Below are 27814 nucleotides of genomic sequence, written 5' to 3'. Positions count from 1 at the left end.
AACTGGACAGGGAGAAGTAGCTATCTACACTCATGAAGTGTTATTCAATGAGCTGAAAGTGACTGAGCCCAATAACTTTCGAAACTTTATCGGCATGGATGATGGTTTTTCACAGCTATCGCGGCACGTGGAAAAATGGTCTCCACTTGTTGACAACTGACTCCATATTGCACAATATCACCCACTGACGCAATATTTTCCAATATTGCGCAATAAATATAAATTTTTTTAGTTCATACAAATTATTGCACAACCTTTCAATATAAGAAACACACGTTAAATTTTATTGCACAACCTCCTATATTGTGCTGTTATCTTTGATTGTGCAATAATATTTAAGCGTGTATGGGCCGCTTAAGAGCTAATACTTTGGATGTTCTTTATATATACTTACTTTTTTTACAATTTTGTAAGTATTTGTTTACTATAGTTGCTTTGTACTTTTCCCTTGCTGCGCTCATTACCTGTTTTTTGATTCACTTCGTTTTTTACGTCATCTTCACCGATTCTTTTCTTGTTTTGTCAGATCTTTATCTATAAAAATTAATCCCGAAGATTCCCATGAAGTCAAGTAAAATTCACCAGTCTTCTACAAAGTCAAAACGCTTGCTAGCAAGAAATTACTACAAAGTATTTTGGGATTTGTTCTTCCGATGTAATAGTTTTTTTTTGTCTTGTATAAAGGATAAATAAAGAAAAGTACAAATAAATAAATATAGGTATACTGGATTTTATGTTCTTAAAATAAATACAGCACATAAACACTGATTAGTAGGTACGTAATTAAAAGGAATTGACAGACAAATTAAAATTCGGTTATACAAATTAGTGCATATTTGGCACAAGTTTGAGTTTAACATAGTAGTGACGCCCAATACACATTTGGTGTCGAGAAAGACAACTCAGAAGGCTCTGTTAGCATACTGTGATATCACAGCGTATCGAGTTGAATGGTGACAATTGAATTATTCCCATTACAACGTAACAGACTATATTATGATGCAACACATACATAATGTGTAAAAAAATAAAATCACAGTACTTAAGATTTGTGTAAAGCATCACAACTTAATCGCTAAAACTTTAATTATACAAACAGTATTTAAATATACAGATTCTCATGCAACATTATAAAAATTTCCTTAAACTAAGAGGGCCGTGCCCATGTGTACACATAGCCATCTTGACAGGCAGTAATAATACAGTCAGTACGAAACACCAATGCAGTTAAGCGTTCATGCGCAATTTTCTTACATACCAGAGGTTCCAAAACTGGACACTCATCTAAATGAGGGCAGCTAGGGGTGCCGACCAATTGTAATGGATCAGATCTTCGTTTTGCCCTGGGTCGAGGTGGTGAGAGAGCATCCTCTGGCAATTCCCACAAACATATTTGCGTGTCATGCCCGACCGATCCTAAGCGATAACATCCGTCCATTTCTAAATAGACATCAAAGGCAACCGAGGATACCCAAGACCTATGCCCTTGGGCACGTGCAACGACACGTCTCTGTTCCAAAGACCATACAGTCACCAAGTCGTCTTCTCCACCAGCAGCTAAAAGACGTCCGTCACCGGACCAAGCAACACACAGTAATCCACCGAAATACGACCTAGCAGTACCTAACAACTCCATGCTATCATAATGAAACACCCGTAACAAACCATCTTGACTTGCAATAGCCAACTGAGTACCATTCGGGCTGAAACTTATTTCATTAATAGCGGACCCGCTTCCCAGTAGCCAGCGAAATAATGGATTACGAGTGGATTTTGTTTTGCAGGTACTAACCGAAAATCCTTCGCCAGACTTAAAAGGTTGATAATGCGGCGTGGCCGAACCACATGGAAGTTCCTCATTGTAGACATACAACTGACCTGACGCGTGCGCAGCTAAAAACAAGCAACGACTTCCCGGCACCCACCTCAAACATGTTACCCTACTTTTATCAATTAACCTCTCCTCATTAAATAATTTATTGAGTTCTTTTCTAATGGGATCTATCAATTGTATCTGACCGGTACTAAATCCGATTAGAAGAGTAACGCTTTCTGTACTAGCTGAAAGAGTATTAAAATCGTGGCATGTCGGATTTGTACCTTTATACACCTTCTTATCCAAAGGTTTACTTAAATCAGCCGCTTTTTTAATTCCTTTATACACATAAACGTAAATTTCACGACCGTGGTTGAAACAGATACGCTCTCCTTGATCTGGTAGTGAAACTAGTGACACCCGAACCTGCGGTTGCGATTGACCTTGGGCTTGGTAGCCTACACGATTGGGACGCGAGTATTCACTAAGAGTCATAAGCCGGTAAGTCCCTTCACGGGTGGCGAACTGTGTTTTAACATCTCCTGGCTCAGCTAATGATCTCTCGAGTGGTCGTTCGCCAGCCTCCAGCAGAGACTGGTTACAGAGTGCCTCTGTTCTTCCTGGCTTTGGACCCAACATTCTTGCTGGTATTACATTATTAATAAAATTAGTATACTAACATTTTATCAAAGAAAACACAGTTAAAATATACCAAAAAGTGAGGTTAATTCTAATCAGCTGCGGTTCTGTACAGTTGAACTACCTTAGGTCATAAAGAATTAAATGCACTACTCGCCAATGCTATCCTAAAGCTTGGTATCCACTCCCATAAGCATTAAGGAAGTTCTTCCACTGGCCGAGCTGTGTACTAGCAAAGCAAATAAGCAATTGTAACTGATCGAACATGATGTACGCTACAGATACTCTTATTTGAGTATCTGGATACAGACACAGTTAAGAAATTGTATTTAGAGACTTTTTTTCAGTGTATCTAGCCAGATACAGATGCTTATATTTTTTATGAAGATTAGCGTTCGAATGTCGCAATCGTTCACCTATTTCACCAAAAACCACCCATGTACAATAAATCCCATGTGCGAGTACAAAAATTGTTGTTTACAATAGGATAAGTAGAAGGGCGAGAAATGCAAGTGGGTTAAATCTGGTAATACGTTACCATAACTAACGTTAGTATTTATTTTTCAATTTCCAAGTGTGCGTAGCATCTGGATTCTGGATTCTTCATCAGTGTGACAATACTAAATGTCACCGTGAAATTATTTTACCAGGCCACTAGAGCTCAGTCTTAACAGGATATCTTTGCGGTTGTTTTTTCGTACTTACATTTATATATAACTCTCGCCAGGAAAGATTGCCGGTCACAGCACACCTTGTGTCGATTTACAATCTTTGTTTTTATTAAGATGCGAGCGACTTCTTGAATAGGATCGTGCTAATGTTGAACAAAAAGTCTTTTCGTTCAACATTGACACGATACTATCCCGGAAGTCGCTAGCACCTTACGAAAAACAGAGATTGTAGATCGGGATCAAGTGTTCTGTGACCGGCAATCTTTCCTAGCGAGAGTTATAAGTAGGTAATGCTCAATCATTGTATAACTCTCGCCAGGAAAGATTGCCGAATGCCGGTCACAGCACACCGTGTGTCGATCTTCAATCTATGTTTGTCTTAAGATGCGAGCGACTTCCGGAATAGGATCGCGCCAATGTTGAACGAAAAGTCTTTTTGTTCAACATTGACATGATACTATCCCGGAAGTCGCTCTCATCTTTAGAAAAACATAGATTGTAGACCGGGATCAAGTGTTCTGTGACCGGCAATCTTTCCTGGCGAAAGGTTTATTAGTTTTTTATATTTGACAAAAAATATCTACAAAAAAAAAGTATCTAAGTATCTAAACGCCCAGATACATGAAAAATGTTAGTATCTAGTTACAGATATAGTCAAAATTGAAGTGCTGGATGGGGAATCCCTAAGATCACTACAGTACTATACAACAAAAATTGGTATTCATTTAGCGACTGGCCAAGGGGGTGAAAAATATTCGTTCAACGCCCATGAAGATTAATTTAGATTTAATAATATGTACAATCAAAAAACCGTCCGAGGGGTTGAAATCCGTCTCTAGAATGCACAAAAAATTCGTTTTATTCACGATCATATTGTAATCAGTCTCATAATTGTCATTTTGAAGGATAAGGAAGTTGTGTTTTACAACACTTATTTTTCCAGGAGGGAAGAAAGTAGATTCTCGAGGTTAGTAATGTTCGATTCGAGGTTAGTAATATTTCATTACCTACCTCGATTTAGTTGCTAATATCCTAATGGATGGCGCTCTCATCGTAACTGTCTGACACAGATGACAGCTGATTTAGATGCGAATTGTTCAAAACCGCATTTTAAAAACAATTCTTATTCTTATTATGAGTAATATGGATTATTTTAAGTTCTGTGCTTTTTTTTGTAAATTGCAAATGAACGACCAAACGCGAAAAAGTGAAATAAGTAAATGCGTACCGAAGTAAACACAAGTAGGAGTTGTGATTAACTTTAGCCAGATTACGGGAAATGATGGTTTGTTTCACGTAACCTAAAACTAAACGAGCGCGGTGCTAAAAACAAAAGCAAAAAGAAACCGTTAATTATTAAAGGATCGGTAAGTATATAAAACTCGAACTTGAGTTTAATATAATTGATTGTTACTTTAGAAAGCCCATTACTGTTTAAATTTCTGGGTGGAAAAGTTCAATTCTTGTCTATAAGACATGGAAACATTGGGTTGCGCTTGCGACCCATGAGAAGAGCAAGGGATGGCAATTTATGGCATCATAATGTTGCATATCGGAGACGTCGTAGCACTACCTGAAGAGGATAGGTACTGCCATACTTTGTTATTTTCGCGTTCCCGTAAAGCGAATGGGCCACTGAATTGGCGACGAAACCTCCTGCTAGTGCAGCCAATCTACAGCCACCGAACTGTTTTAAGTTGAAGAACTCTACTGGCACTTGCTAATATTGTAGCGATCATATGCCAAAAACAATGTCCGGTAATTAAATGTAATTTGTCACATTTTAGAAATAGATAATGCTATTTTTTAGGGCTATCGTATTGGAACAGGTGTTTAGTGACTACCTGATTGGATCTGGAGAATAAATCTCTCGTTATTGACATCTGCACAGATTATAATACTAATATTGAAACCCAGTCTAAATCTGTAATCACAAAAGATCGCTGTAGGTACATTTTAGAATAATAAAACTGACATGATCATTAGGCATTACCGCATTAGGTTTGAATGTGGATCACAACATTATTTGGTCGTTCATAATGTGGATGATTTCTTTACCTTTACCTCATTAAAATAAGCAAGTAAAACATGAAGTTTTACCTATACCCTTTCCTGCCCACCATTGTTCATTCACTTCAAAAATTCATTCGGGGAGTAAATTTTTTACTACACTCAATTTCCCTTATTTGAGGGGATGTACATTGAAATTCTTTAGTATGGGCCATTTTTTAACATACATGTTAAATTAATATGAATATTAATTAGGTAAATTTCCAAATCTGTATTACCGACAACATTTTATGTAGGGCAATAATATTGCAGATGGCGCATAAGATGAATGTAATACGTATAAATTTAGTGAATTATTTTATTTTTGATAATGGAATGATTATAATGATGATCGTGAATAAAATCGTATACGAACCTCGACGAAAGGTTATTTTTCTTAGAATATAATCACCCTCGGCGCTGCGCGCCTCGGGTGATTAAAATTCTTCGAAAAATAACCTACTTTCGCACTCGGTGCGTAATATACTATTAAGACCCAAGAGAAAAGGTTTCAAATTTCGTAAAAACGCTAAGATTCATCTAAAAATTGGCATTCATTTGGCGACCGTCCGTCTTTCGGGGGGCGATATCGGCCAAGTACCTACATCAGAAATTCGTTTAGCACCCACAATTAAACGTTTGAAATTCCGATGGTTAATTATTTTATGCTTATTTTCCTTTTGATAAATAGGTACTCCAATAAATACAAATGAAATTAAAGGAAATGCGGTTTTCTTGAGTTGGTTACAATGTGGTCTGGTTATCTTTGTAAATAACGTTTCAAGAGACCACGATGCGTTGTGGATTTTTGTTCGCTTAATAGCTTTTTCGTTTTTTGAGACACATTCGTAATGGAATAGACAATCTTTTCCCCTTGGTGTACCTACTCTATATTGCATCAATTCTGTAGTACAAAATTAACATTTTTGAACAAGAAATAAATTAGTGGCATCGGAACCTTCACAATTGCAATAAAAATATCGTGTTCATGTTATAACTGCAAATCAGGGATAAAAGTCGAAAAACATCACAAACTTTGGACGAATTGTACCAAAGAAAAAACACCCAATTTTGCGGCGAGTAAGTCATGTACATGTGGTAGCAATTAAGTATAAAAAGTCTGTTACATTTCATCTAACAGCTTATGTAATAACGTTTAGGGAACTCTTAATTTATTTTTAGCCGGATACTTTTTAGGCATCCGCAGAGTGTCTCTTGTCCTTTGGACAAAAGTATAGGTTTTCGAAATCCCACAAGTGTTTTAACGAAAAATGGTAATCCTGTTACGCAACTGGGTCAGCAACGTTGCGGCTCCCTACCTATATAAATTGTTTCCAAAATTCACAGTCGTAATATATTCCCATCCTTCGAACAATGATGGGAATTACATTTGTGTGTTAATTGGCGTTATCATCGTCAATTTAACTTCCTTACTTATAGTTTGCTGTACGTAGGTGATAAACAGCCGGTTCAATTAGTATAAAGGAAAGCGAAACTTTTTAAACAGCTACCGAACGAGGAAGTTTGGGAGGAATCATTTTCCCCTACAAGCAAGGCGAAAGTTTAAATTTAACTTCTCGATGGGTTACGATGTTAATAAAAGGTTAGTAGTGACAAGGTGGTCTATTGGTGAAGTTCAGAAAGTCGCTTCGGTCAAGTACCCGAAACCTTCTTTTTCTTGTACAAAGAGATACACCTGCTGAAGCTTGGAGTTCGCACACGTTTGCTGGTGTTGCTATTCTTGTGATGACCTCGCCTGTTGTCTTGTGGACGGTGTGAGCTACCGAAGAAAGGCCTCTTTTCAGTTTCAAATTGTAATCCACCGAAGTAAACGCAATACCGCCGCCGCGAAAGTTACAAAAACGCGCAGTTGCCGTCTTCGAAATTGTTTTGTGTGGTAAACAAGTTCTACATCTCGTTGGTTGCATAAATGTTACGGTTTTTAAATTGATCTAATGTAACAACTGTCGACATATAAATAAACAAACGTAATGAAGAGTTTGAAGAGGAAGTCGTGTATCTACGCGGCATCCTGCTTAACCGTTCGTCTGTATTTCCGTCCTGATATTTAATAGACTTTGCAAAACTATCATGTTGTACGTCACGTAAAAATGTTGTTGCGTGATAATCGCAATTGTTGATACAATGATACGACGCGTGTGATAATTAATATAAAGTGAACCTGAACGCTTTCTTGATATGGCAAAAATGTGAATGAAGTGCCCGCCAATAATGTTCAAACAAGTAAGTTTTTCGATTTTTTAATGGGGAGACGGGCGTCTCTTTACATTAAAACCATTCAACTTTGGGAACCTTTTAATAAAGCATTATGTAATGAAATTGTTAATTATTAAAAGGTCACGCTGGATGACTTTAGATTAAAATGGAACTCGTATATATAATAGCCTTGTTACGACAGCGCTACCGGCGACAAAGTGTGATTCGGATTCAGATTCTCATCGCATTGTCGGCTTTCATAATCTATCCCGGAAAATTATTCCTTCTCTGACACTTTACTATCTTTCTCACGAGCACATTTTCCTATCGACTACCTCAGCAGCAGGAGTATTTGAGGCCAAGGTTACTGTATAAATCTTAATAAAGTTTGTCCTAAGCGCAATTCTTATTCTATCGGAGTGCTAGGTACTCAACTCGTAGTAAAAAAATTAATCTTATGGTACCGCGGTTTTGGTTAATGATTACCATTAGAAGCAGCAGCGGTTGATAAACCTGTAAACTTCCTTTATGATTTTTCTTAATACTTATCCACCCGCATAAAATCGTGACATTAAAAAATGGCAACATTTTACGAGTAACTTTTTACAGCACCCCAATGCGATCTTAAACATTTGGTCATAAAACGGTAGGTAGTCCTAACTGTACATTTTTATAATTTTAGTGCGCGAAGCTGATCTGTGTATATATTTTCAGAGTAGGTAATAATAATAATGTCTATTTGTAGGGGACCCTCTACTTAATGAATTTCGGGTTATCGAAAAACATCTTCATTTATATTTCTATTATTTCTTCAGAAAATTATTATTAAAATTACAGGTCTAACTTAAGTACAAAATACAATGAAAAATATTGAAATACAGTAGGGTTCAAATTTCAAAAAGCACAGATTACACAGAAACAGTGAAGCTCGATGTGAGAGTCAGGGTGACTTTCAACACCTTACCCGGTGCCTTGGGGTGCGTAGCGTAGAATATTGCCTGCACGGTGACTACATGGAAATAGAATAATAGTTTTGAAGTGTTTTAGAGGAATTTTTTGAAAGAAATTTCCCTTATGTGATGGTTTTGTCTGTCAGTCTGTACCTCGTCTAACTCGAAAAGAAACATCGCCCTTTGTGAGTACCCTCTTCCGACAATCCGTTCTTGAGGTATAAGGGAATATACCCGATCACGATAAGAGGTCGAAGAGGAGGGCTATGGTTGGTAGAAATTAATTTCTTTCGATGAGACCTTTAATTAGAATACCATGAAGGGTAGAACATGTGTTTAACCCCCCCCCCCCCCCATTTTCTAAAGTTTTACTTGGCACCACTAAAGGCATGCGTATGCAAAATCTGAGACCATTTTTTTTAATTCTTAAAAAATGCGCTAAAAATTCCTCTACTGAAAACGTCTACGATGCTTCGTATCTTGTTTTTCTTTTAGACCTCGGATTGCACGGACCGTCGGATTACCGCGACCTTACTGTAATTATGAAATATATCATCATAAAAAGAAACTCTTAAGGGGGCTAGGGATAGAGGATAGGCAACACACAATGGTCACTGAAATTTGCAGTCGAAACTTTTGAGTAATTTTTGAAGCCCAAATATTAATTCTAACTAGAGGTCTTATCGGAAATTGATAGAGATATAGAAAGTCATTAAATGTAGCGATTTATTTTTTTGATAAAATTATTCAAGTCGTGTATAAATGATAATCTTGAATTTACTAAGAACGCGAATACTGGCCTTAGTAAAAAAAACATTTAAAAAGTAAATCCGCACAATTTATTTAGTAACTAAGTGGATTAAAAAAATATATTACGAACTGCTTCAAATTATGAAATAACCCGTAATTTTTACTCAAAAGTTTATATAAAATATAGTGACGGAAGAAATGCAATACCTTCCATACAATGACGATAGGCAACTCAGGTAGCACTTTTACCTGGAAAATATTAACACCTAATGACCATTATACCTACTTATATACAATGGTTTATGACCCTATTAGACCAGTAACAAAAGAATCTCAATGCCTTCCATTTATTCGTCTATTAGGACCAACGATAGTTGAGCGATAATTAAAAAAATATTGTGCGTCAATATTCAGGAGTAACAACGATTTAATTTTTTAGACCCGTTTCATACATTTTTTTCATACATTTGATGTAGGTGTATTGTTACCTACTTATCAAAAAGCAATTTAATAATATCGATTAGGTACATAAAAATTATATACAATTTGGACGATGTACCTATTATAGATAAACATAACGAATTGTTTGTTGCACCTTCTTGAATCTAGCAGCTCTGTTAAAAAACTGTTAATACAAAAATTGATAATCGTGTGTCTTACATACCTTAGGTGATAAATCTCAACGAAAATTTCAACCAGCAATTTTATTGACCAATGAAATGCGGATTTCGTGTCACATTTCCATGGCAACCACGGAATTTATCGTCAATTTTTTGACGTAAAAAGGTAATAATGTTTTGACATAAAATTCCCTTGACGAAAGACTCCTCTCAGGAATGTTCTCCAGCATAAGGACATCCCCGGAATTTTGACATAAAACGTCACTTTTTCGTTGAGAGTCACTATGGTGTCAAATTTTCTTACCGAATACCACAGTGCTTGAATAGAATTTTTTTCTTGCTCACGAATATTTTGCGAAAGTTCAAATATTTGTGAGCTCGAAAAGTTTCCGGAAATAGCAAGCACTAGTAGTATTACAGTGATAATTTTTTATTTCAGCATGTCGTTAGTAAAAAATTGTCAAAGTCCTCGTGTGAGATCTTGTCGAAGCTACCACATTCCCTTCGTCGGTACTCGCGTCCGACGTCCCGTGCATCCCCAATTTGCGTTTGAAGTTTTACTCCATCAGTAAGATCTTGGCGGGGACCACCACATTCCCTTTCTCGGTACCCACTTCCGACGTCTCGCTCACCCGCAATTCGAGTTTGAAGTTTTTACTCCACCATCAGTTTTCAGATTGTTTTCAAAATGGCGCCATTGGAAAGATCTGGTAAACGGACACAAAAACTGCGTAGCGAAAATTTGTTTTTTTCCTGGGTACGAAATTAACCTCATTTTACAAGGCGTACGTCTGCGAGGGGTAGTTGACTTAGGGCGCCCAAAAGGTATCTTCCTCTGCGAATTTTGTTTCTGAAAGCTCGAATCGCGATCTCTCTTTCTCGTGTGGCTAATAGAGCTATGAGAAGTGCCCCAAAAATTGAGAACTATTTTGTGGAGAGTACACTGCCTTTTTTTGCCCCGAAAAAAAATTGTCTCAGATCGTCCCGGAAATAAATTTTTCTTATAGAACGTGGCCTGTAGAATTCATAATTTCAAACAGTTCCAAGATTGGGCTACTAATTCAAAAGTTACAGCCCTTTGAATTTTCTTTCGAAATTGGTTTCTAAGTCTATAACTTTTGATTGAGAAGTCTGATCGAAAAAGTACGAATTGTTTGGATTCTACGCACCAAAATTAATAAGAAAAAGTGTTTTCCCGAGATTTAGCAAAATTCATCTAAATGCGAATGGTGAGTGAACGGAACGTCGGAAGCGGGTACCGACAAAGGGAATGTGTTAGCTTGCGATAAGATCTTTTTTATGATGGCTAATACAATACTGATCGGCCACACAAAAATGCGCCGATCTCTCTTCGATCCCACACGAGGACTTTGATAATTTTTTAATCTACCTATGCTTTTGATAATTCCACTGAAGGTTTGACGGCTAGCCAAATAAACTATTTTCGTAAAGCATCAGGCGAATGTCGTGTTGGAATTGGAAAATTTCCGAAAATCTATTAAAACATTTTTTGTAATGAAAAATGCGTCATTTATTTTGTTGTAAATTAGATCAGAATTCAGATATATAATTTGATAAATGGGGGAAGGTTGAAAACGCAGCAAATACCGGGCTACATTGCGGAAGCCATGCGAAATATCGAAAACTGTTCATCTAACTGAAGAAAAGTACCATTCTTACATCCGCGGCACCTGTGAAAATCGTTATCATATAAATTTAGAAATCTATGGGGCCGTAGTTTGATCGTATGTGATAATTGTTTAAATAAATTTGTGCTATGAACCACAAAAATTGAAGACCAGTTTTTCTTGTTTTGGAAATTGTTCCCTTCATTACCCAAGTCCAAATCTCAAAAAGTCATTATTGTAAATCCCTATATAGGAAGTAAGTAGGAATGATATCTTAGAAAGTAATACATTAGTAATATTTTTATATAGGTATGTAGAGCTCTCAGCTTTGATTTCCTATTCTATATTCAAAGGTTTCCAGTATTAGTAAAACTGTAAAACATCAGGGGAAAGTTGAAATTCCATAAATCAGTTACTTTTGTTGAATAGCCGCTAATGAGGGTCTGGAATCTGGTTTTATTGTAGGAAGATGAGGTCATTTGCAGGTAACTTATGCCTGGTGAAACTTGTCGAATTGCACGATTGGTTGCCTATATAATTATTTGCGTAGGCGCAGCTTAAATTTTTAATGGCCTGTCCCTAGCCGCCTTAACGTAGATGACATGAGATGTACAAATGCTCTAAGGTTTCGCCTCGTGTCGTAGCTGGATTCTCGGTTCTTTTTTCCCTGCCTTCTCGTTACACTTGTCGATGGAGAGAGAAGGGGAACATTCTACGAATTTATGGGATCACACATGTACCTGTTACATTTACACCGACTATTGCGCGCCAATGGGACACTCGTGCTTTATATTGTTTGAAAATCTAAGATAGTTTGAGCATCTTATTGGACTTATTGTTTTTATTAATCCCTATTGTAGTGGTCGGTATGGGGCGGGCGCGAGGCCCTGGGCTGCAGCCCTTAATGGCCCTTCTCAAAACTGTTGAACGACTTTAGTGACCCCAAAACATGTTTATTTGTGGATGGTCGCAATATACATTTTTACCGGTGGGTGGGTCATAATCGAGGTCATAATAGGGTAGTCTGGTTCTGGGCGATTTGAAGTAACGGTTCTAGTAAACAAAAGTCTCATGAACTCATTGCCATAAGGCTTATGTACGGCTTATGTTCTCTTTTACAGATCCCACAACAACTAACGAAGCTATAGTGATTAAATTTGTATCCAAATAAAAATATTAATTACAACGCAGCTGTATCGAAAGGCATGGTGCACAAAGGTTATCTCACGGAGTAATCGATTAAGTTAAAAATATTACACTACTTACGAGCACGAATTAACATATATTTATACCCCTTCTCTCAGTATCTACTGTAATTAAGTTCCGCCTATCTTACTACCACGAAGAGTTAATAAGTTCTGCGAGCCTCTTCTACATGCTTTTGTCAATTCGACTTCGGTATGAAATGAACAGACATTTTTATCGCGTCTCATTGCGATATGTAATTACAAAAACTCATTTAAATTATCTCATTTCGAATATACATACGTAAAGCAGTATTTATGATCCTATTCTATTTACATGTGAAATAATTTTGCTTTCCTAACCGCGATTTTTACTTTATATTTCTAATTCCTCCTCCTCACGGTTAAATAATATCCCAATATACCATAATAAACGTAACAAATATAACTTCCATCTAATGCTAACACACAGCCATACGCTCTAAGTATATTCATTCTTAAATATAGCTGACGCATTTTCATCGATTTAAAAAATTCCTGTATAAGGAAACCCCGTTACAGCAAGAGAGAAAGATCACGGGAAGGAAAACTCAGGCGACCTCTAGTAGTACAACGAATTTGATCGTCGGCGAAATTTGTCTTAGTGTGGGGAGATCGGCGTCGTTCGTTGCCTCACTATAGGACAGCTCGGTTTGATCCTACTACTTACTAGCTATACAGCCCTATTTGACGGTTGGGTGATTTTTCGCACTGCATGGGGGAAAACGCCCTGTTGACTTTGTTGCCGTGTTGCGTGTGATGCGTACCACCACATTACACCTTTGCTGGTGATGGAGTGGGCCCTGTGTCATCCAAGACTACCGGTTTGGCTCTATCTGCCGATATTGTGATATCTTTGCGGTTTCTTCGCATTACAAAACTTTTTGGAGACCGCTTTATTACAGGGCACGTCCCTTCGTACGGAGTTTGCTATCGCTGTTTAGCTGTCAACCCTTTTTCTAAACCTTTGAGTGTTGTTGTTTGTAGTTCCATATCGATTGCACCGATTCCGTAGTCGGGCAGGCGTTGTAACAGTTTTATGAGGTCTGCTCCGTGCTGTTCTGCATCTTTTGAGGATGTCAGCGACGTACGCTAACAAAGTTTAAAATCGCGGAGGATGATATACATGAAACGTTGAAGGTTTACAAGGGGTACAATCTCGGGTACAATCGGCGCGGTGTGTTTTGTGACTCGTGTACCGCCTCTAACGACTGGCTAGGGATTTTTCCGACTTATCCTTGCAGGATGGGCGACAGTTTGGGGCATGGTTTCCGAATTTGTAGTGGTACCAGGATGTGTTGATTCTTCTGCTAATTGTGGTATGATGCTATACTCTACCATATGTACCTACCACCACAACTCTGATTAATGGATTATCTACCAGGAAACCGTACATTGTGCATGTTACTACCTTATAACTCAATAATTTACTAAACTTAACTATTTCGGTTTTTAAAAAAATGCATTTTATCTGCACCAGAGTTTGTGGCGAACAAAAACTGCACTGTTGCACGATAATCGCAGGGTCCACAAGACTATTTTAAGGCATTAGTGAAAACCGTAGCTTCGTATATTTACCGCATCCACCCCGCACCCCATCATTTTGTTAAAACATCTGAAAAATACCACAGACGCCGTTAATTTTCCTCAAATGATTTTTTATGGAATGAAACAGATGGTAGTAACGTGGAGAAAAAAAAATTGTTGGGAGCTTTGTACGGTTTCCTTCATAATTACCATCACATATATTAGGTTTTATTGAGGAATTTTAATTCCAAATTTTCCATACTCTTTGTTTATAACACTTAATCTAAATTAACCAATTAACCATCGTATGTCTAATCCGAGGTATAGATCTCTGTACACACTCAAATGAAAACATTTATTATTAATGAATAATTAGTCGTCGTTGATCTCATCAATGACTCGAGCGGTACCTAAGTTATACAATAGAATACGTCGAGGAATACGTACTTATATACACATTTGAAAATAAAAGACCTGTTTGTTTTCCACTAGCCTACGTCCTTTTCATAATTGTAATTTGTATGTAAATGTAGGTTCAAACAAAATTATACTTGTTTATTAGTTATTTTTGAGAATTTAGTTTTGTTGTTAAGTACATGTTAAATTGTAAATGACACCAGGTGGTACACTGCTATTATGCTTATGCATTCGCAGTTTTTTATTCATGTTTCTTTACAAACAATATTAGGTAGTCAATGGTCATATTTGCTGGTACACAGGTACTTGTTCGTTAAATAGCTAACCAGTGATGAGTGTCGCGAATTGCAATAGGGGATGTTGTGAGAATATGAAGCCGCTATCTGAGATTAATTCAGAGGTAATCCAATTGTGCAATAATTACATATTTTTGCTAAGTAAAATTAAATGCGATTATATACTTCATCAGTAGAAATTTAGAAACCCATATTTATAAATACTTCAGCAGATATTTCTGTTGGTCAGTCTGCATTACTGTTGGCATCAAACGCACACGTACATCCGCCTTTGGTTTGTTCCAAATATAATTACATAATTAATGATTTTGGCATTCAACCCACGGAAGAAACTATGAATTGTCTATTTTTTAATATTTCATATACATTCCGTAAAAATCGTGTATAAATAAAAGACCAGAAATACCAGCCTCTACGGTCCTCTGTGACATCTTACTTCAGCAATCATCATTCGCCTGGCGGTTGGCGGAATGGAAAAATCTCGGGAAGAATGCTAAATAATATATAAAATTTAAAAAAATCTGCAGCGACTGCGAATCGAACCCTGGCCACCAACGTTAAGCTACAACAATTAGACGAACGACGACGATGGCTAGCATCTTGGGTGAGCAAAATTTAATGCTCTTTGCGAGTATCCACTTCCGACCCTCTTGTTCTCCAAAATGCATCATATCTCCGTTAGTAGTGATCCGAACAGGTCGAATGTGGTACCGTTTGATGCATCTTAAGAGATATCAAGTTAGCTTTGTGAATACTGACTTCCCACCCTCCATTCTCGAGATATTCGGATTTGAAGCTTTGACTTTTCCAACATGTGACTTTCATTGTTTTCTTTGAACGTCCGACACTCTATTCCTTAAAGTTCTCAATTACTAGTGATCCGACCAGGTCGAATGTTGTATAGTTGGATGAATTTCAAGAAGACGTATCACTTTCCCTTTGTGTCTACCAAGTACCAACTTCCGACTCTTCGTTCTCAAGATATTCGCATTTGAAGCCTGAGCCCACCGAAAAGTTCCTCGCCTCTATAAGTTCTAATTGATTTTCGGAAATATGTTTAATTGTTTTTATCCAAACATTTCATAAAAATCGCTCCACAAATACGAAAGTTAGCTTTGAACATCCGCAAATCCATTTCATAATGTCCAATAGATTCTTACTTACTGATTAACCGTGTCATTTTAAATATACAGGGTGTAATGATACAAGAGATTTGTGATGGATGTTTTTGTGCGGTTGCCAATAGAACGTTAAACATTTTTAAGCTTTTTGTTATTTATATGACGTTTGTAAATACATAATGTATATTCACAACAATAAATATTATTATTATTATTATTATTATTAAATGGTCGGCCATTCGAAAACGGTATGCTTTCCGACACCGAAATAATGACTGCGTATCATGCACAAATTCAGTTTATAAATTAAATAGTCTTAACCGGACTTACTTAAAGTAGAAGGTAAATGTTGAAGCGAAGAAGACGAAGCCTATTTAAACGTTGAAGACGGAAGCAAATTTTGAACGTTGAAAACTGATTATCAGTTTTCAAAACTTCGCTCCACTGGACAAAATTCGCAGCGACTGCTCCTCTATGACGCACGCCTTGCAAAAGGCGGTTTATTTCTATCACGTGTTTACAAGATCTTTCCAACGACCAGTTTGAAAACACTGGAAAGAAAATAGAAAAAAACTAAAAAATCATCACGCTCGGAGATGGCGCCTAGTTGTCGTCGTGTAGCCCCTCGTGTAGCCCTGTCTCTAAAGTTGTTAACACAGCCCCGGTAGGTATACGTACACAACACTGCTCGTCTCTCTAAAAGCGTTATGCTGTGGCGTTATTTTACAGAATAATGGGGAATGGAGAGAGGGGATGTCATTCTTTCCTAATTTTTCTAGGCGAACGAATTATAGTTAGCATTTTGGGTATATCACCAAGACTTCTCGTTGTTGTCATTCCTACACCTTTGGAATATGTGAAAATAGGCCGTACTAAACGGAACTTAATTTTTAATTATGCCTTATCAACAGTGTGGGAGTTATAATCAAATGTGTTTCAAATGGTTTTAATACAACGAAAAGTGCGACCCCATCATAAATTAATTTTTATTTAACGAAAAATTGCATTACCCACTGATGCTCGAATTGGTAACGAAACTGTGGCACGAATTATAATTAGAAATTAGTAATTAAAGCGATTTGGGCCAGGTGCAGTTTTTATTTGTAGAGTAGCCAATGATATTTTTGGCAAAAACTCCATTGGTTCGTCCAAAATTTTCAAAGAGAAAAATTGTGTACCTACCTACGTTTAAAATTACCTCTTACATAACTGCTCGTTATAGATATTATATTTCAATAGCCACACCCTGAATACAAACTTTCAACGCGCGATAAAAATTGATCAGAATTGTCAGGGAAAGAAATCGCTTGGCCCACACACACACACAGCATACTTGTGCAAATTAATAGGGGCATTACACCGGTTTTCATTTGTTTTGTAACGAATCGTTTCCTACGTCTTTCTCCACGTCAAATCCCACTTAACTATGCTAAGTGCAAGAATAATTTTGTTGTAGGCGTAAACTAAATCAAAACGCATGACAGTAAATATAGTATTGTTAAATTAGCTGAAATTATAATACAATCCAATAAGTAACGCACCGAATAGAATTTGTGACGAAAGACTTCTGTGGTCATAAATAGTTACAGAAGATTTGCCCCATAATAGCAGACTCTTACTTTAAGACAATTCGTATAAAAAGTAATGAAGAAGAGATTATCTCAATTTTGCTCATCCAGGAACTCATCCCAGCTATCGACTGGCGAAAACAGAATTCGAAGTCCTTTATTCATTCTCACAGTGTTAACAATTAGGACGCAAGGACGGAAGGGAAGATTTCAGACATCGTCAGCCTAAAGATTTTCGCTTCTTAATGAAGGATTCGTTTATGGTTTGAGGAACAGAACTTCTAACAAAATTCGGCGTAGAAGTTGGATAAGAAACAACGAAATAGCGATTTTATTCTTCTGCGCAAGAGGTACAAATGAAAATCCAGAAAATCATTCCTATTATATGACAACATAGTCACAGTCTTTCTCTCCACCTGGCAAATTGGTCTTCTGGACTCTTAAATTGTAATAAACATCACAATGGGAAATGTTCCACATCCTATGCTGAAGTTTGTCTTCTTGCTATCTTCAGAATCCAAACCAACTTGCCAGTAGCCGCTTTTCATATCTATGGGTGGAAAACCATTTAGTATCGGTAAGCCGGGCAACGGATAACTATCTTTCTTGGTTACGTTGTTCACCTGCCTATAATGTACGTAAAACCTCGTGCTGCCATCTTTTTGCTGGTTATTGGTCACTGCACTGTCCGGCAATTTCTTCTAATATGTCCGTTTTTACTACAGCCCCATAATCGCAGTCTTCTTCGTTTTGTCCGTTGCTGCTCTAGAGCTCTAGTATTCTTTTCACCGTTTCTTCTAGATTCTTTTTCTTTTCTTCTGTACCAATGGTGTGCACGCAAGCATTACCACGATTCGTTTTCTTCCTGGGCATGCGCCAAAGCCTTTTTCATGTCGTGCAAGTTCCAAAGTTTGTTGCGTTTCCTCGTCCCGAACACCATCGATGAACGTCTGCACCGCCAGTTGTTCTATAAAACCGTGGGATGTTCCAATCTTATCAACGGGACTATATCGGGTATATCAAGTTCCTGCAAAGTTTCGCCCGACTTTTGCGGTCGGTTCTTTAATTAAGCGTAATCTTAGTGTAAAGAATAGAAACACTATGGCGTACTTGTTACAAATGATTATCTCTATACCGAGCCTACAACATTGATACAATTTCTTCAAAATCCTTTTGCTAGTGTTCTGGAATCGTACGCAAAAAATCCAACACATTTCCTTGTAACGCAACTATCAGGAAGGTTGCCTTTTCTCCCGCCATCTCTTCTTTGTATCGGTAGGGGCCTCAAACTGTCACGAATTTTGGACGTACCAATTGTTTTCACACGATACGGGGGCTTCTTTGCGGGACCCTTGGGGAACAACAAGCAGATCTTGTGTTATCACAGACGACAATACGTCACTTTTTTCGCGTTCTTTAGTCAATCCCATAAATCGTTTTCGTAGTTCATCACTTTCAGTTTTCATTTCCTACTGCATGAATTTTATGTTGGACACACTGTATCGTATTTTGAACACTCCGTATCTCATCTTGAATCATACCTCTTATATTTTAGCTTCCATGACTTGTTGACCGGCTTCGATTTTAGCTTCCATTGCCTGTGACGGGTTTCATTTCATCTTGACCGGCTTTCATGTCGGCTTGACTGGCTTCGGTTTTTTCCATTAACTGAAGCAGTTGTTCCATTATTTCTGACGTAGATGTAGTCTACTGGAATAAACTTCCACGTATTTTACGCCCCTTTACTTCTTCTTTGTTTCTTTTTCGTACCTCAATTATGTTTCTTATCTTCACCACCTTTTCCTCTATGTCTTCATTTCTCATTCCCTCATACCCTTTTCACTTCTCCATGACACCTCATCCCTACATTTCGGTCATTTTGTTACCGTGCTATAAGATCACTGAACCATCACCCTTTGATTTTGAAAAATAGTCATACTCTAATGTGCACGTGTGAATGTTTTTTTTTGTTTCTTTTTGTTATCCAATTTTAGTCGGTGCCGAAATAGCATTAAACTATGAGCCATTTTCTGGTTTGGTTCGTCCTCTCAATCGAGTTATTTCCATGACCGCGATTATTGCACCATAGTTTGGATTATGAATATCTGTTCCTTCGGGCATTTTTCAGGCCGTTGCTTTTTGTTTCTGGATCCGGTCAAAACAGTTTTGTAATTTTTGTCTGATGTTGAGTCGATCTCTTGTTTCTTTTGATACATGCGTTGAGCCAATCGTAACCTGCAACCATATTATATTTTTGAGTGTTTGAAACGTTACCATGACACTGCAGCTAATGCCTCGGCTAAAGCATAATCAGATAGTTCTGTCAGAAACATTGATTTTAACGGGCAACTCTACAGTGATTCACAGTGACAAACCAGCAGTGAATGTATATGATAATGTTCACTTGGGATAGTGATTTTGAAGAACAGCACTCAAGTACTATAAGAAATGCTGCAAGACCTAGCCCAAGATTCGTCGACGTAACATTTCTGGTAATTATCATAACATATTTGGGGGCCTCTAGATCATAACCAAGCCAAAGTATCATTTAAACGTTTACATCTTTTATCTAGTGTTTTTTCTTATCTTAAGGCAACATTAGATTAAAATCGCAAACTTTGATTTACTTGCAATGTATAAATGGGTGCCTCCTAAAAATACGTTGTATATTTATTCGAAAACTGTTATTACCTTGGTCTTATCTCCATACACTATTTAAGGCTAATGTTTTATGACAATAGACCTGTAGTTATTAATATCGCTTATTATTTTATCTCTGTGTTGATACTGCCTTGGAAAAAATAGCATGTCGCTTCTTGGTACTTTGTATTATACACCTCAACGAGTGAGGCAGAAATGGAAGTTGTGGAAAGATGATTTACGTGTAAGTATTCTCCATTTACTTTTCGAAAGTAAGTTATTTGTTTTGATATTTACAATTTAATTAGGTAGACCATCCTATCGCATTGCAAGGTGGTTTTGATCCCTCTATAACTGATACCTACGTCTCTCCTCCATAACTCCACTTTCCTTTTGTGAGTATTTTGTATCATTTGAATTCAAGTTTGTATAGGTATAGAAATCCCCTGAGATTCATTGTCGAATTCCCGGGTGAAGATTGGGGGAATTCTTCCTTTTGTATAAGGGACAACTTGTATTGAAAAACGACTTTGATATTCTAAATGAACATGAAACGGGCTATCCATATCGGATTTTTTAAAACATAATTTTTAAATTTAAAATGGCACCCGCCTAAACAAATAATAGCTCTGTCTAAATACCAATTTGTAGAAAAACCTATTTTATTCCGAATACAAGTGTACTTTTTTTTAAATTGAAAAGAATATGGTTAACGTCTCTGTTAACATGTTGTTTATTAAAAGGTGTTGGGTAGATTTACAACTGCTAGAGCGAAAATGATGCACGAACAAAGGCAAATCTGACAACTGCCGGCTGCCGACCTTCCTGTTGGTACTCGTGTTGGTGGTATAATCGCAAACGGTCTCGCAGCCCCTAGAGGCCTCAGGTGATACACCACATAAAACCGCATGAATTCTCTCCCGCTTGTCTTCGGGAGTAGTTGGCAGCTACCGCCTTGTAGCCCTCAACTTCAAAAAACAGTGTTGACACCGAGGTTGACACAAAAGGTATTGTGATATTGTTATATAGCAATTGTAAAATTAAATTGTAGTTGATTGAATCCGTTTAGTCATGTAAATTACAAGGAAACAATTTTCTTTCATATAATTTGGCAAGTAGTAATTTTGAGTGTTTTTATTGGACGGCACCAATTTATGTATGTTATCTCAATGTTGGTTACGCCAATGATTTCTTACTGACTTGTCGGCTTGTAGTTGCTCCTGTCCTCTCGGCGTATAAACTTACGGCTTTTACTTTGCCTATATAAAGATCCGTTGTATATTATGGGGTAAATAAATAATGTGATATTGGTATACCCAAACTTAATTTGGGTAGTATTATGAGAAGAAAAATTGGGTACGTTGTGCTCAGATAAAGCACCAATTTTATATATCACTCATCAAAATCAATAGGTTACCTGAATCATATCTTTAAAATCGATATATACTGTCAAAGGCAGGTAATACATCGTCTGCTTTATTTATGATGCAAACGTTATAGATTACAATTTAAATAAAATAATCATTCCATGTAAGTTTCGAATAGTAACTAAAAAATCTCTTTAAAATATACAATTTGAACTGAAAATTACCCCCAATTCTTACGCGCAACGATATAAATGATGGTTCAGAGAAACGCAAACGTAATTCAGTTTATTTAATATACATAGAATGCAAGACGATGTATCTTATCTCAAACAGCTGATGTAACTGACGTCACAGGAAAATGCAGGTAACGGTGGTCGTTTCCACAATTATTACGAAAAGGTACAACGACGACAAAGGCAGGATTATCACAACGAAAGCCTCCTTCTAATCTTATATACTTTTCACAGAAATCTCTGATCCGAATTGTAATTGCTCCTTCGATAATATCGACGTTTAACAACAAAAACTTTTATGGTGGTCGTACATGAAGTGGAAGTAGATCTGCTAGATTTGAGTTGTTTCTACTCGTTGAACAATTGGTGATGTGTATGAAAAAGCAGTTGTGGAACAATATTGGCACTTTTTCCACCAAATATTCATTAGTTAGAGGCCATATTAAATATACGTCAAGCGTGTCTTGCGTACTTCACGCCTTTCTTCCGAATGAATGCGCGCGCACGTCTCATTTACCTGAATTCGTTTAAATTTAAATTACAAAATGAAAAATATCGTAGCGAACACTCCAGAAATTTCTATAGACATTGACGCTCCATCAAAGATTAGCCATCGGCGATAAAGAACGAAGGCTGATGTGACGTAATCTTTCCGAGAAAGAGGGGCAAATTGAATTGCGTTTCAGTACAGTTCCACTTTCACCGCCGAAGTCATAAATAGTTCGCATTGTTATAAATTATGTCTTCGTGATTGATAAATAATATTTTACTGTTATTAATCCATCCATTTCAAGACTGTTATATATTCATTGTTAATAGTTTATAAATAAATAAACGACGTAATTAATTTAACGTTACAATATACTTATCAACTGTAACGTAAAGGGTAGTAAGCTTGCAGTTTTAAACATTGTTAAAAAAGGTTAGGTTTGAAGAAGTTTAATCGAAGTAAAGGAATGGAGCTGGATTGAGTTTAATAATTAATAATTAATAATTTAATAATAATGTTTATTGTTCTACAGATACAAAGTATCCAATAACAGAACAAAATTAAAGTTTGTTACGTTTGCGTAAGCGGCACTATAGACAAAAAGATAATAAGCAAAATAAATAAAATAAGAGTAAACCTATTACAATGTAATTAAGTAACTAAATTAAACCATGACATTACATAAAAGAAAACAAATACATAAAAGAAAACAAATTAAACAAATTTCAAAATTTCAGATAGAGGAGAAAAATTAATGTCTGCATGTCTACAGTATATGTTAAAATTACGTGACATTATGAAGGAAGGGGATTTTGATAATATATTAGTTTTGGGAATGGGATTTAAGAATGCCTTTGGAAACCGGGAGTTTGATTTTATCAATATATTTGCCTGAATATCACGTTGGAATTGTTATTGTAGGAAGGCGACAACTGTCACCAAACTAAAATTACAGTTTCATATAGTAAAAAGAGAACGGAGCCGTTTCTCCATTAGTTTTCTTGCGATAATTAACGTAATTTCATTTTATCCTACCCGGGATTTATCTATCGTAAAAAATCAGATATTGAATAAGATATGGAGCTAAATAAAGAACACGAGATAAAGACTACCCTAACTAGAAAATAGCAAAACCCAGTTTATTCTTTTGCTAATTTCACAAGCAGGAATTGATAACAATTCTTCACAACAGTTTCGAAACCCTGTAACTCGGTATTCCTGCTACAGCTCTGTATGTAGACATTTTCTGCTAGAAGCATTATATAAGTACTTTAGGAGTTATTGGCAAAAAAATAAAGAAAGTGTCCCAGTGATAAATTGAATTCGGCACTTTTGGTCATCACCTCAATTACAGAAATTTGCATTTTTTTTGTGAAGGTCTTCCTGACATAGTTTTCACTGAAAATTGCTATTGACATGAAATGGTGGTAATAACTTAATTACATCTTGAACAAAAGATCTAAATAAGAGAAATTACTCTTGTCAATTTTTTATAGATTACAGATCGCTACTACGTGTTTTGCTATTTACTGATGTCAGTGTTGGTTGAATACGTCTTCCATTAATTTTTAAAAGTTTAGGTACTTTTTATTTACAAAATGATATAACGAAGTATAACAAACAAAATTGGATACATTTCGACCGTGTAGTAGATAAACGAGTAGCTTTCTTTAGATAATGTCACAACCACTTTGCGTTTTGGATGTATCATTGTGTTTACAAATCTGTGTATTCAAGAAAATATTGTGATAATTAGTTAGTGACAATTAATAACACATAGAGGTACTACAGCTAAATATAATGTGTATGTAATATCAATCACTATTTACCTACTAAGCAATGACCAATGCGGGGTTGAAGCAATAAAAAAGTAAATCAATTAAAATGAGTATAGCATCCGTATATTTTCTACAGTTCCCAAATCGGGCATTGCTTTTTTAGGAGAACCGCAATTTAGATTTCCAAATAACATTAAGCAGGTACTGCATCTAAACCTAAAGGAAAGGAGATTTTATATTTATTATATTCAAATCTATCACAGAAAAGTTTGCTTTACGCCTAAGCGTTTAGAACGTAAACTTCTAATAAGATAAAATAAATAATACTAATTTTGATTGACGGATATTCCACAGCCTTATAAAGGTATATTGCCTTTGCTATTTTGTTCACATTCAATTATTGCTTAAGTGAAACACGCAATAAAAATGTTACCTTGTAAACCGGGTGGTGCTTCTCACGTAGGTAGATAACATTTTAGTTTTCAATTTGCCAAATTATAACCATCTTGATTTTGATTTTGGTAAATAGAATGAGAGTTTTGCTAAATAATTTCTTGTCTCACAAATCGCCACCCGGTATATCTAAAAGGCTTAGGTAGAGTTTTCTCTGCGAGCCATCTTTATAGCATCATCGTAAGTAGGTAACCCCCCATCATAGTCGGGATGATTCTTTATAACATTTCGCAAATCAACCTTATCTATGTCTTCGTAATCCACCACAACAACGCTCTCGTATGAGGGTGGCGGACCTTGATGGACGTGTCCTGAGAGATCGTCAGGCACCTCATAGGTCTAAAAACAATGTCTTTGACGCACCAATTCTCACTTAAATGTACCCACCTGCTGTCCTTCGACTGTGTACACCTCCACTGACAGTCCAGGATCTCGCCAATATTGTGGGACATTCGTCTGGCCGTACTGTTGCCTTCGGTGACAACAGTAACAAATCAAAAATACCGTAATCACAATTCCCGCCATCATTGTGCTACAAAACGTATAAATTTCAGTGTATTGAACTGTTCGCGTTTTACTCACCCTCCCAGCACAACATTGACCCCTGAATTTTGGAACGTGGTCGGCTTATTCGGAGAGATTGTGCCATCTTTTTCAATGTACCCATTAATTTGGGCCGTTCCGGAAATTAAAATGATCCGTTGAAGCGACATGGAGGCATCAATCCTCCCAAATGTTTTTCTCTGTACCTGTACAGCACAATTTTGTTATATCAGCGAACGTTACTATAGGTAGGACCGATACGCAATGTTTCGCCGTTAGTTTTCTCGAGATAATCAATATTAACCTATATTTTTTATTTCCACCGAATCGATTCGGAATACAACCGCCGCCAGTTTTACTAATTATTATTTCGAGAGTAGTTCGTATATTGCATTTAGTCCGAATCTAATCAACTATTTTCATTTTGAGAAAGTTGAAGCAGTGCGACGTAAATGGATCAATTTTTTTACTGGCGTCACAAAGGACGTCATCGAATCTAAATTCGAATGTTCCATGTACTTTTACTGTTCGAAACAATGCTACGTACTATTAAATTTCCATTGTTGCAGATAGTGCGACCGCTGGGGCTTAAGAAAGTTTTGTATTTTCTTTTGCTGATGTGCGGAGTGCTAATTTTTTACCTGATGCGACATCAGTTCACATCTTCAAGGAAACACCAACCGCGACTGTCTGCAAAACACCAAGAAACTATCACAAAGTAAGTATTAGTAGATAGTAGACACACGATCAAGATAATCTAAATTGGATGTTTCGATGTTTGAACGATAAGACTAACCTAAACATAAAACGGCTAACTGAAAACCATATAATTAAGGGTTTTGAACTGTTAGATTGGCGTGTTAAATTCTGTATTTCGGAAGTAAGCATACGCCATGAAGAAAGAAATCACAGCAACGCTGTTTGTTTTAAAAGTTATCTTAGAAATATGTAACAGTGGATTTTTCCAGTTTGGTTTAACCTCGGGTTTAACTTTTGCTTTTACCAATTGTAATCGGATTTATATCGGCTTGTTGACATATGTTTACTTTTCCTGTTTTCCTCGTGTTTTGCGATAATCTCTACCTGTATGCATAACAAGGAATTTAAATATTTTATAAAACGGGAAAAGCTGGTAGTATATTACACTATGATTTGGCTAAGGCTTTTGAAGGGTTCCTCTATTATTAACTTGCCCACATGCTACACATTCATTATAGAGGCAAACAAAATAGGTAGGCAGTGTAAGGCCCTGCATTGCAGTATGTATGCAGAAAAACGGGGTATTGACGGGCTATTTTTTTTTACCCAAATTCAAGACTTTCTGTTCAATGGGAAGTCCTTAAATAAAATAACGAATTCGGGCAGACCTGCCCATTGTCTGTGTTATGTTTTTCGAATATTCGAATATTATCTTCATTTAGTTTGACACTTTAGTATACTTAAAGAACTTGCATTTTATTTATTTTGTTACCTTCCCTTTCATTACGTCATGGTTCAACTACTCCTAGTAAATTTTAAACAATTGAAACGTGAAATGTCTATGGTGTTGAAAATGAGACACTTTCGATTATAATTTTTTATAACACTGACATTTTAAACTGTTTTCGTTTGATAAGTCAATGATTATAACATTTATTGTTTCTTATAAAGTACGTCGCCAAGGGTAACGTCCTTTGTACACTCGTTTGTACACTACTTAAAACACGCTGCTTAAGTTTTCGTACCTAATTTCATTGATTCTATTACCATGGTTGCTACCTACGCCAGCCTTGAGAAACATTTTTCTCTCATGATTAAATATTAAAAGACGAATTTGGATAAAATAAGCTTCAGTGCTACACAATCTTGAATAGAAGCCAGATTAGGAAGATTACCGGTGTCTTTACGGGACACTGGATGGTCAACTATCACCTGCATAACATTGGGCTCGCGGAGGAGTCCACGTGCAGGTTCTGTGGCGAGGCAGATGAAACTACCGAGCATGTGGTCTGTCACTGTGACGCTTTGATCAGGGACAGATATCAACTCCTTGGAGACAGATACCTGGAACCGAGGAGGGTGAAGCAACTTAGGCTAAACAGGGTCCCATCCTTCATTGAGAGGAACGGGCTCTGAACTCAGTTGCGAAGAAAGGGGGTAGGCACAATGGGCCTCTGATGTGCCTAAGTGCTGCACGGTCGGGCTCCCCTGAGAATAGAATAGAATAGAATAGCTACACAATCTTGAAGATAACACGGTGTTTTATAATTTAAACGACTCTGCCCCTTTAAAACCTCGCTCCCTTCGGCCGCTCACATTTAAAATGGGCGTCGTCCTGTCCTGTATGTACTAATTGCGGTGTTAAGGGTCCTTGGTTCGAATCCGGGTTCCGGCATGGATATTTGTAAATATATAGTGGGGCGGGTTTATAGAGCAGCCTTGACTGAAATCCCGCCTACTCAAAAATAAAGGTAAAATTAATAAATAAATAAGTTGAGGGGGGGGGGGTTTAGCTGGGGTGCCCGGTAAATGCTAAAACTAAAGTAAACCTTCTATTAAACTTCCCCCTAGCTATCTACATGGACCAGTTTTTGGAAGTGTTGAGTTTTTTTAATCAAAATTACAAATTGCAATCGGTGGTTCATTTTGAAATGCAAATTTCATATAATTAATAACGGAATGAAAATTATACGATAAAGATGCGCTTCTTTACACAAAAGATATGTATTTTGGTAGTGATGAAAATTCTTGAAATTTAATTGAAATCTTTAAATGAGAAACTAGACGAAACCCGAAGAGCAACTATCCTACAATCAGTCAGATCTATCTGGGGACCGTC

At 36.8% G+C, this 27814-nt stretch overlaps 3 protein-coding genes and 1 long non-coding RNA gene across 6 annotated transcripts in view; 2 read left to right on the top strand and 2 right to left on the bottom strand.

Annotated features, from left to right (window-relative positions):
• Window positions 1–706: 706 nt before the first annotated feature.
• Window positions 707–2564, bottom strand: LOC116159474 (WD repeat-containing protein 20). The gene has a single exon (XM_031472451.1). The coding sequence runs from the start codon at window positions 2453–2455 to the stop codon at window positions 1148–1150; it is 1308 nt and encodes a 435-aa protein (XP_031328311.1). The 5' UTR covers window positions 2456–2564; the 3' UTR covers window positions 707–1147.
• A 1714-nt stretch (window positions 2565–4278) lies between these two features.
• On the top strand, window positions 4279–4986 carry LOC116160137. The gene is made up of 3 exons (XR_004143148.1): window positions 4279–4493; window positions 4546–4884; window positions 4937–4986. It is a non-coding gene; the product is annotated as an uncharacterized LOC116160137 (long non-coding RNA).
• A 1588-nt stretch (window positions 4987–6574) lies between these two features.
• Window positions 6575–27814, top strand: part of LOC116179029 (probable beta-hexosaminidase fdl) — a 29236-nt gene continuing 7996 nt past the window's right edge. Inside the window, exons 1-2 of one of the 3 annotated variants that reach the window (XM_031498743.1) lie at window positions 6575–7419; window positions 25566–25714. In XM_031498743.1, coding sequence (XP_031354603.1) covers window positions 7390–7419; window positions 25566–25714 — 179 coding nt within the window. In that variant the 5' untranslated portion in view covers window positions 6575–7389. Of the gene's footprint in view, window positions 7420–14797; window positions 14908–19873; window positions 19985–25565; window positions 25715–27814 lie in introns of those variants that run through there. The other 2 variants (XM_031498736.1, XM_031498729.1) reach the window with 2 other exon arrangements.
• Window positions 23784–25550, bottom strand: LOC116179048. Its single transcript, XM_031498754.1, has 3 exons — window positions 25036–25550; window positions 24841–24985; window positions 23784–24792 (listed from the first exon to the last, which is right to left on the bottom strand). Exons 1-3 carry the CDS (start codon window positions 25164–25166, stop codon window positions 24592–24594), a joined length of 477 nt encoding a protein of 158 aa, XP_031354614.1. The 5' UTR covers window positions 25167–25550; the 3' UTR covers window positions 23784–24591.

This window comes from Photinus pyralis, unplaced genomic scaffold, assembly GCF_008802855.1.
Source record: "Photinus pyralis isolate 1611_PpyrPB1 unplaced genomic scaffold, Ppyr1.3 Ppyr1.4_LG1, whole genome shotgun sequence".
Lineage (NCBI taxonomy): Eukaryota > Metazoa > Arthropoda > Insecta > Coleoptera > Lampyridae > Photinus > Photinus pyralis.
The sequence above is the reverse complement of the archived record's forward strand: the minus strand, read 5'-3'. Positions and strand labels throughout refer to the sequence as shown.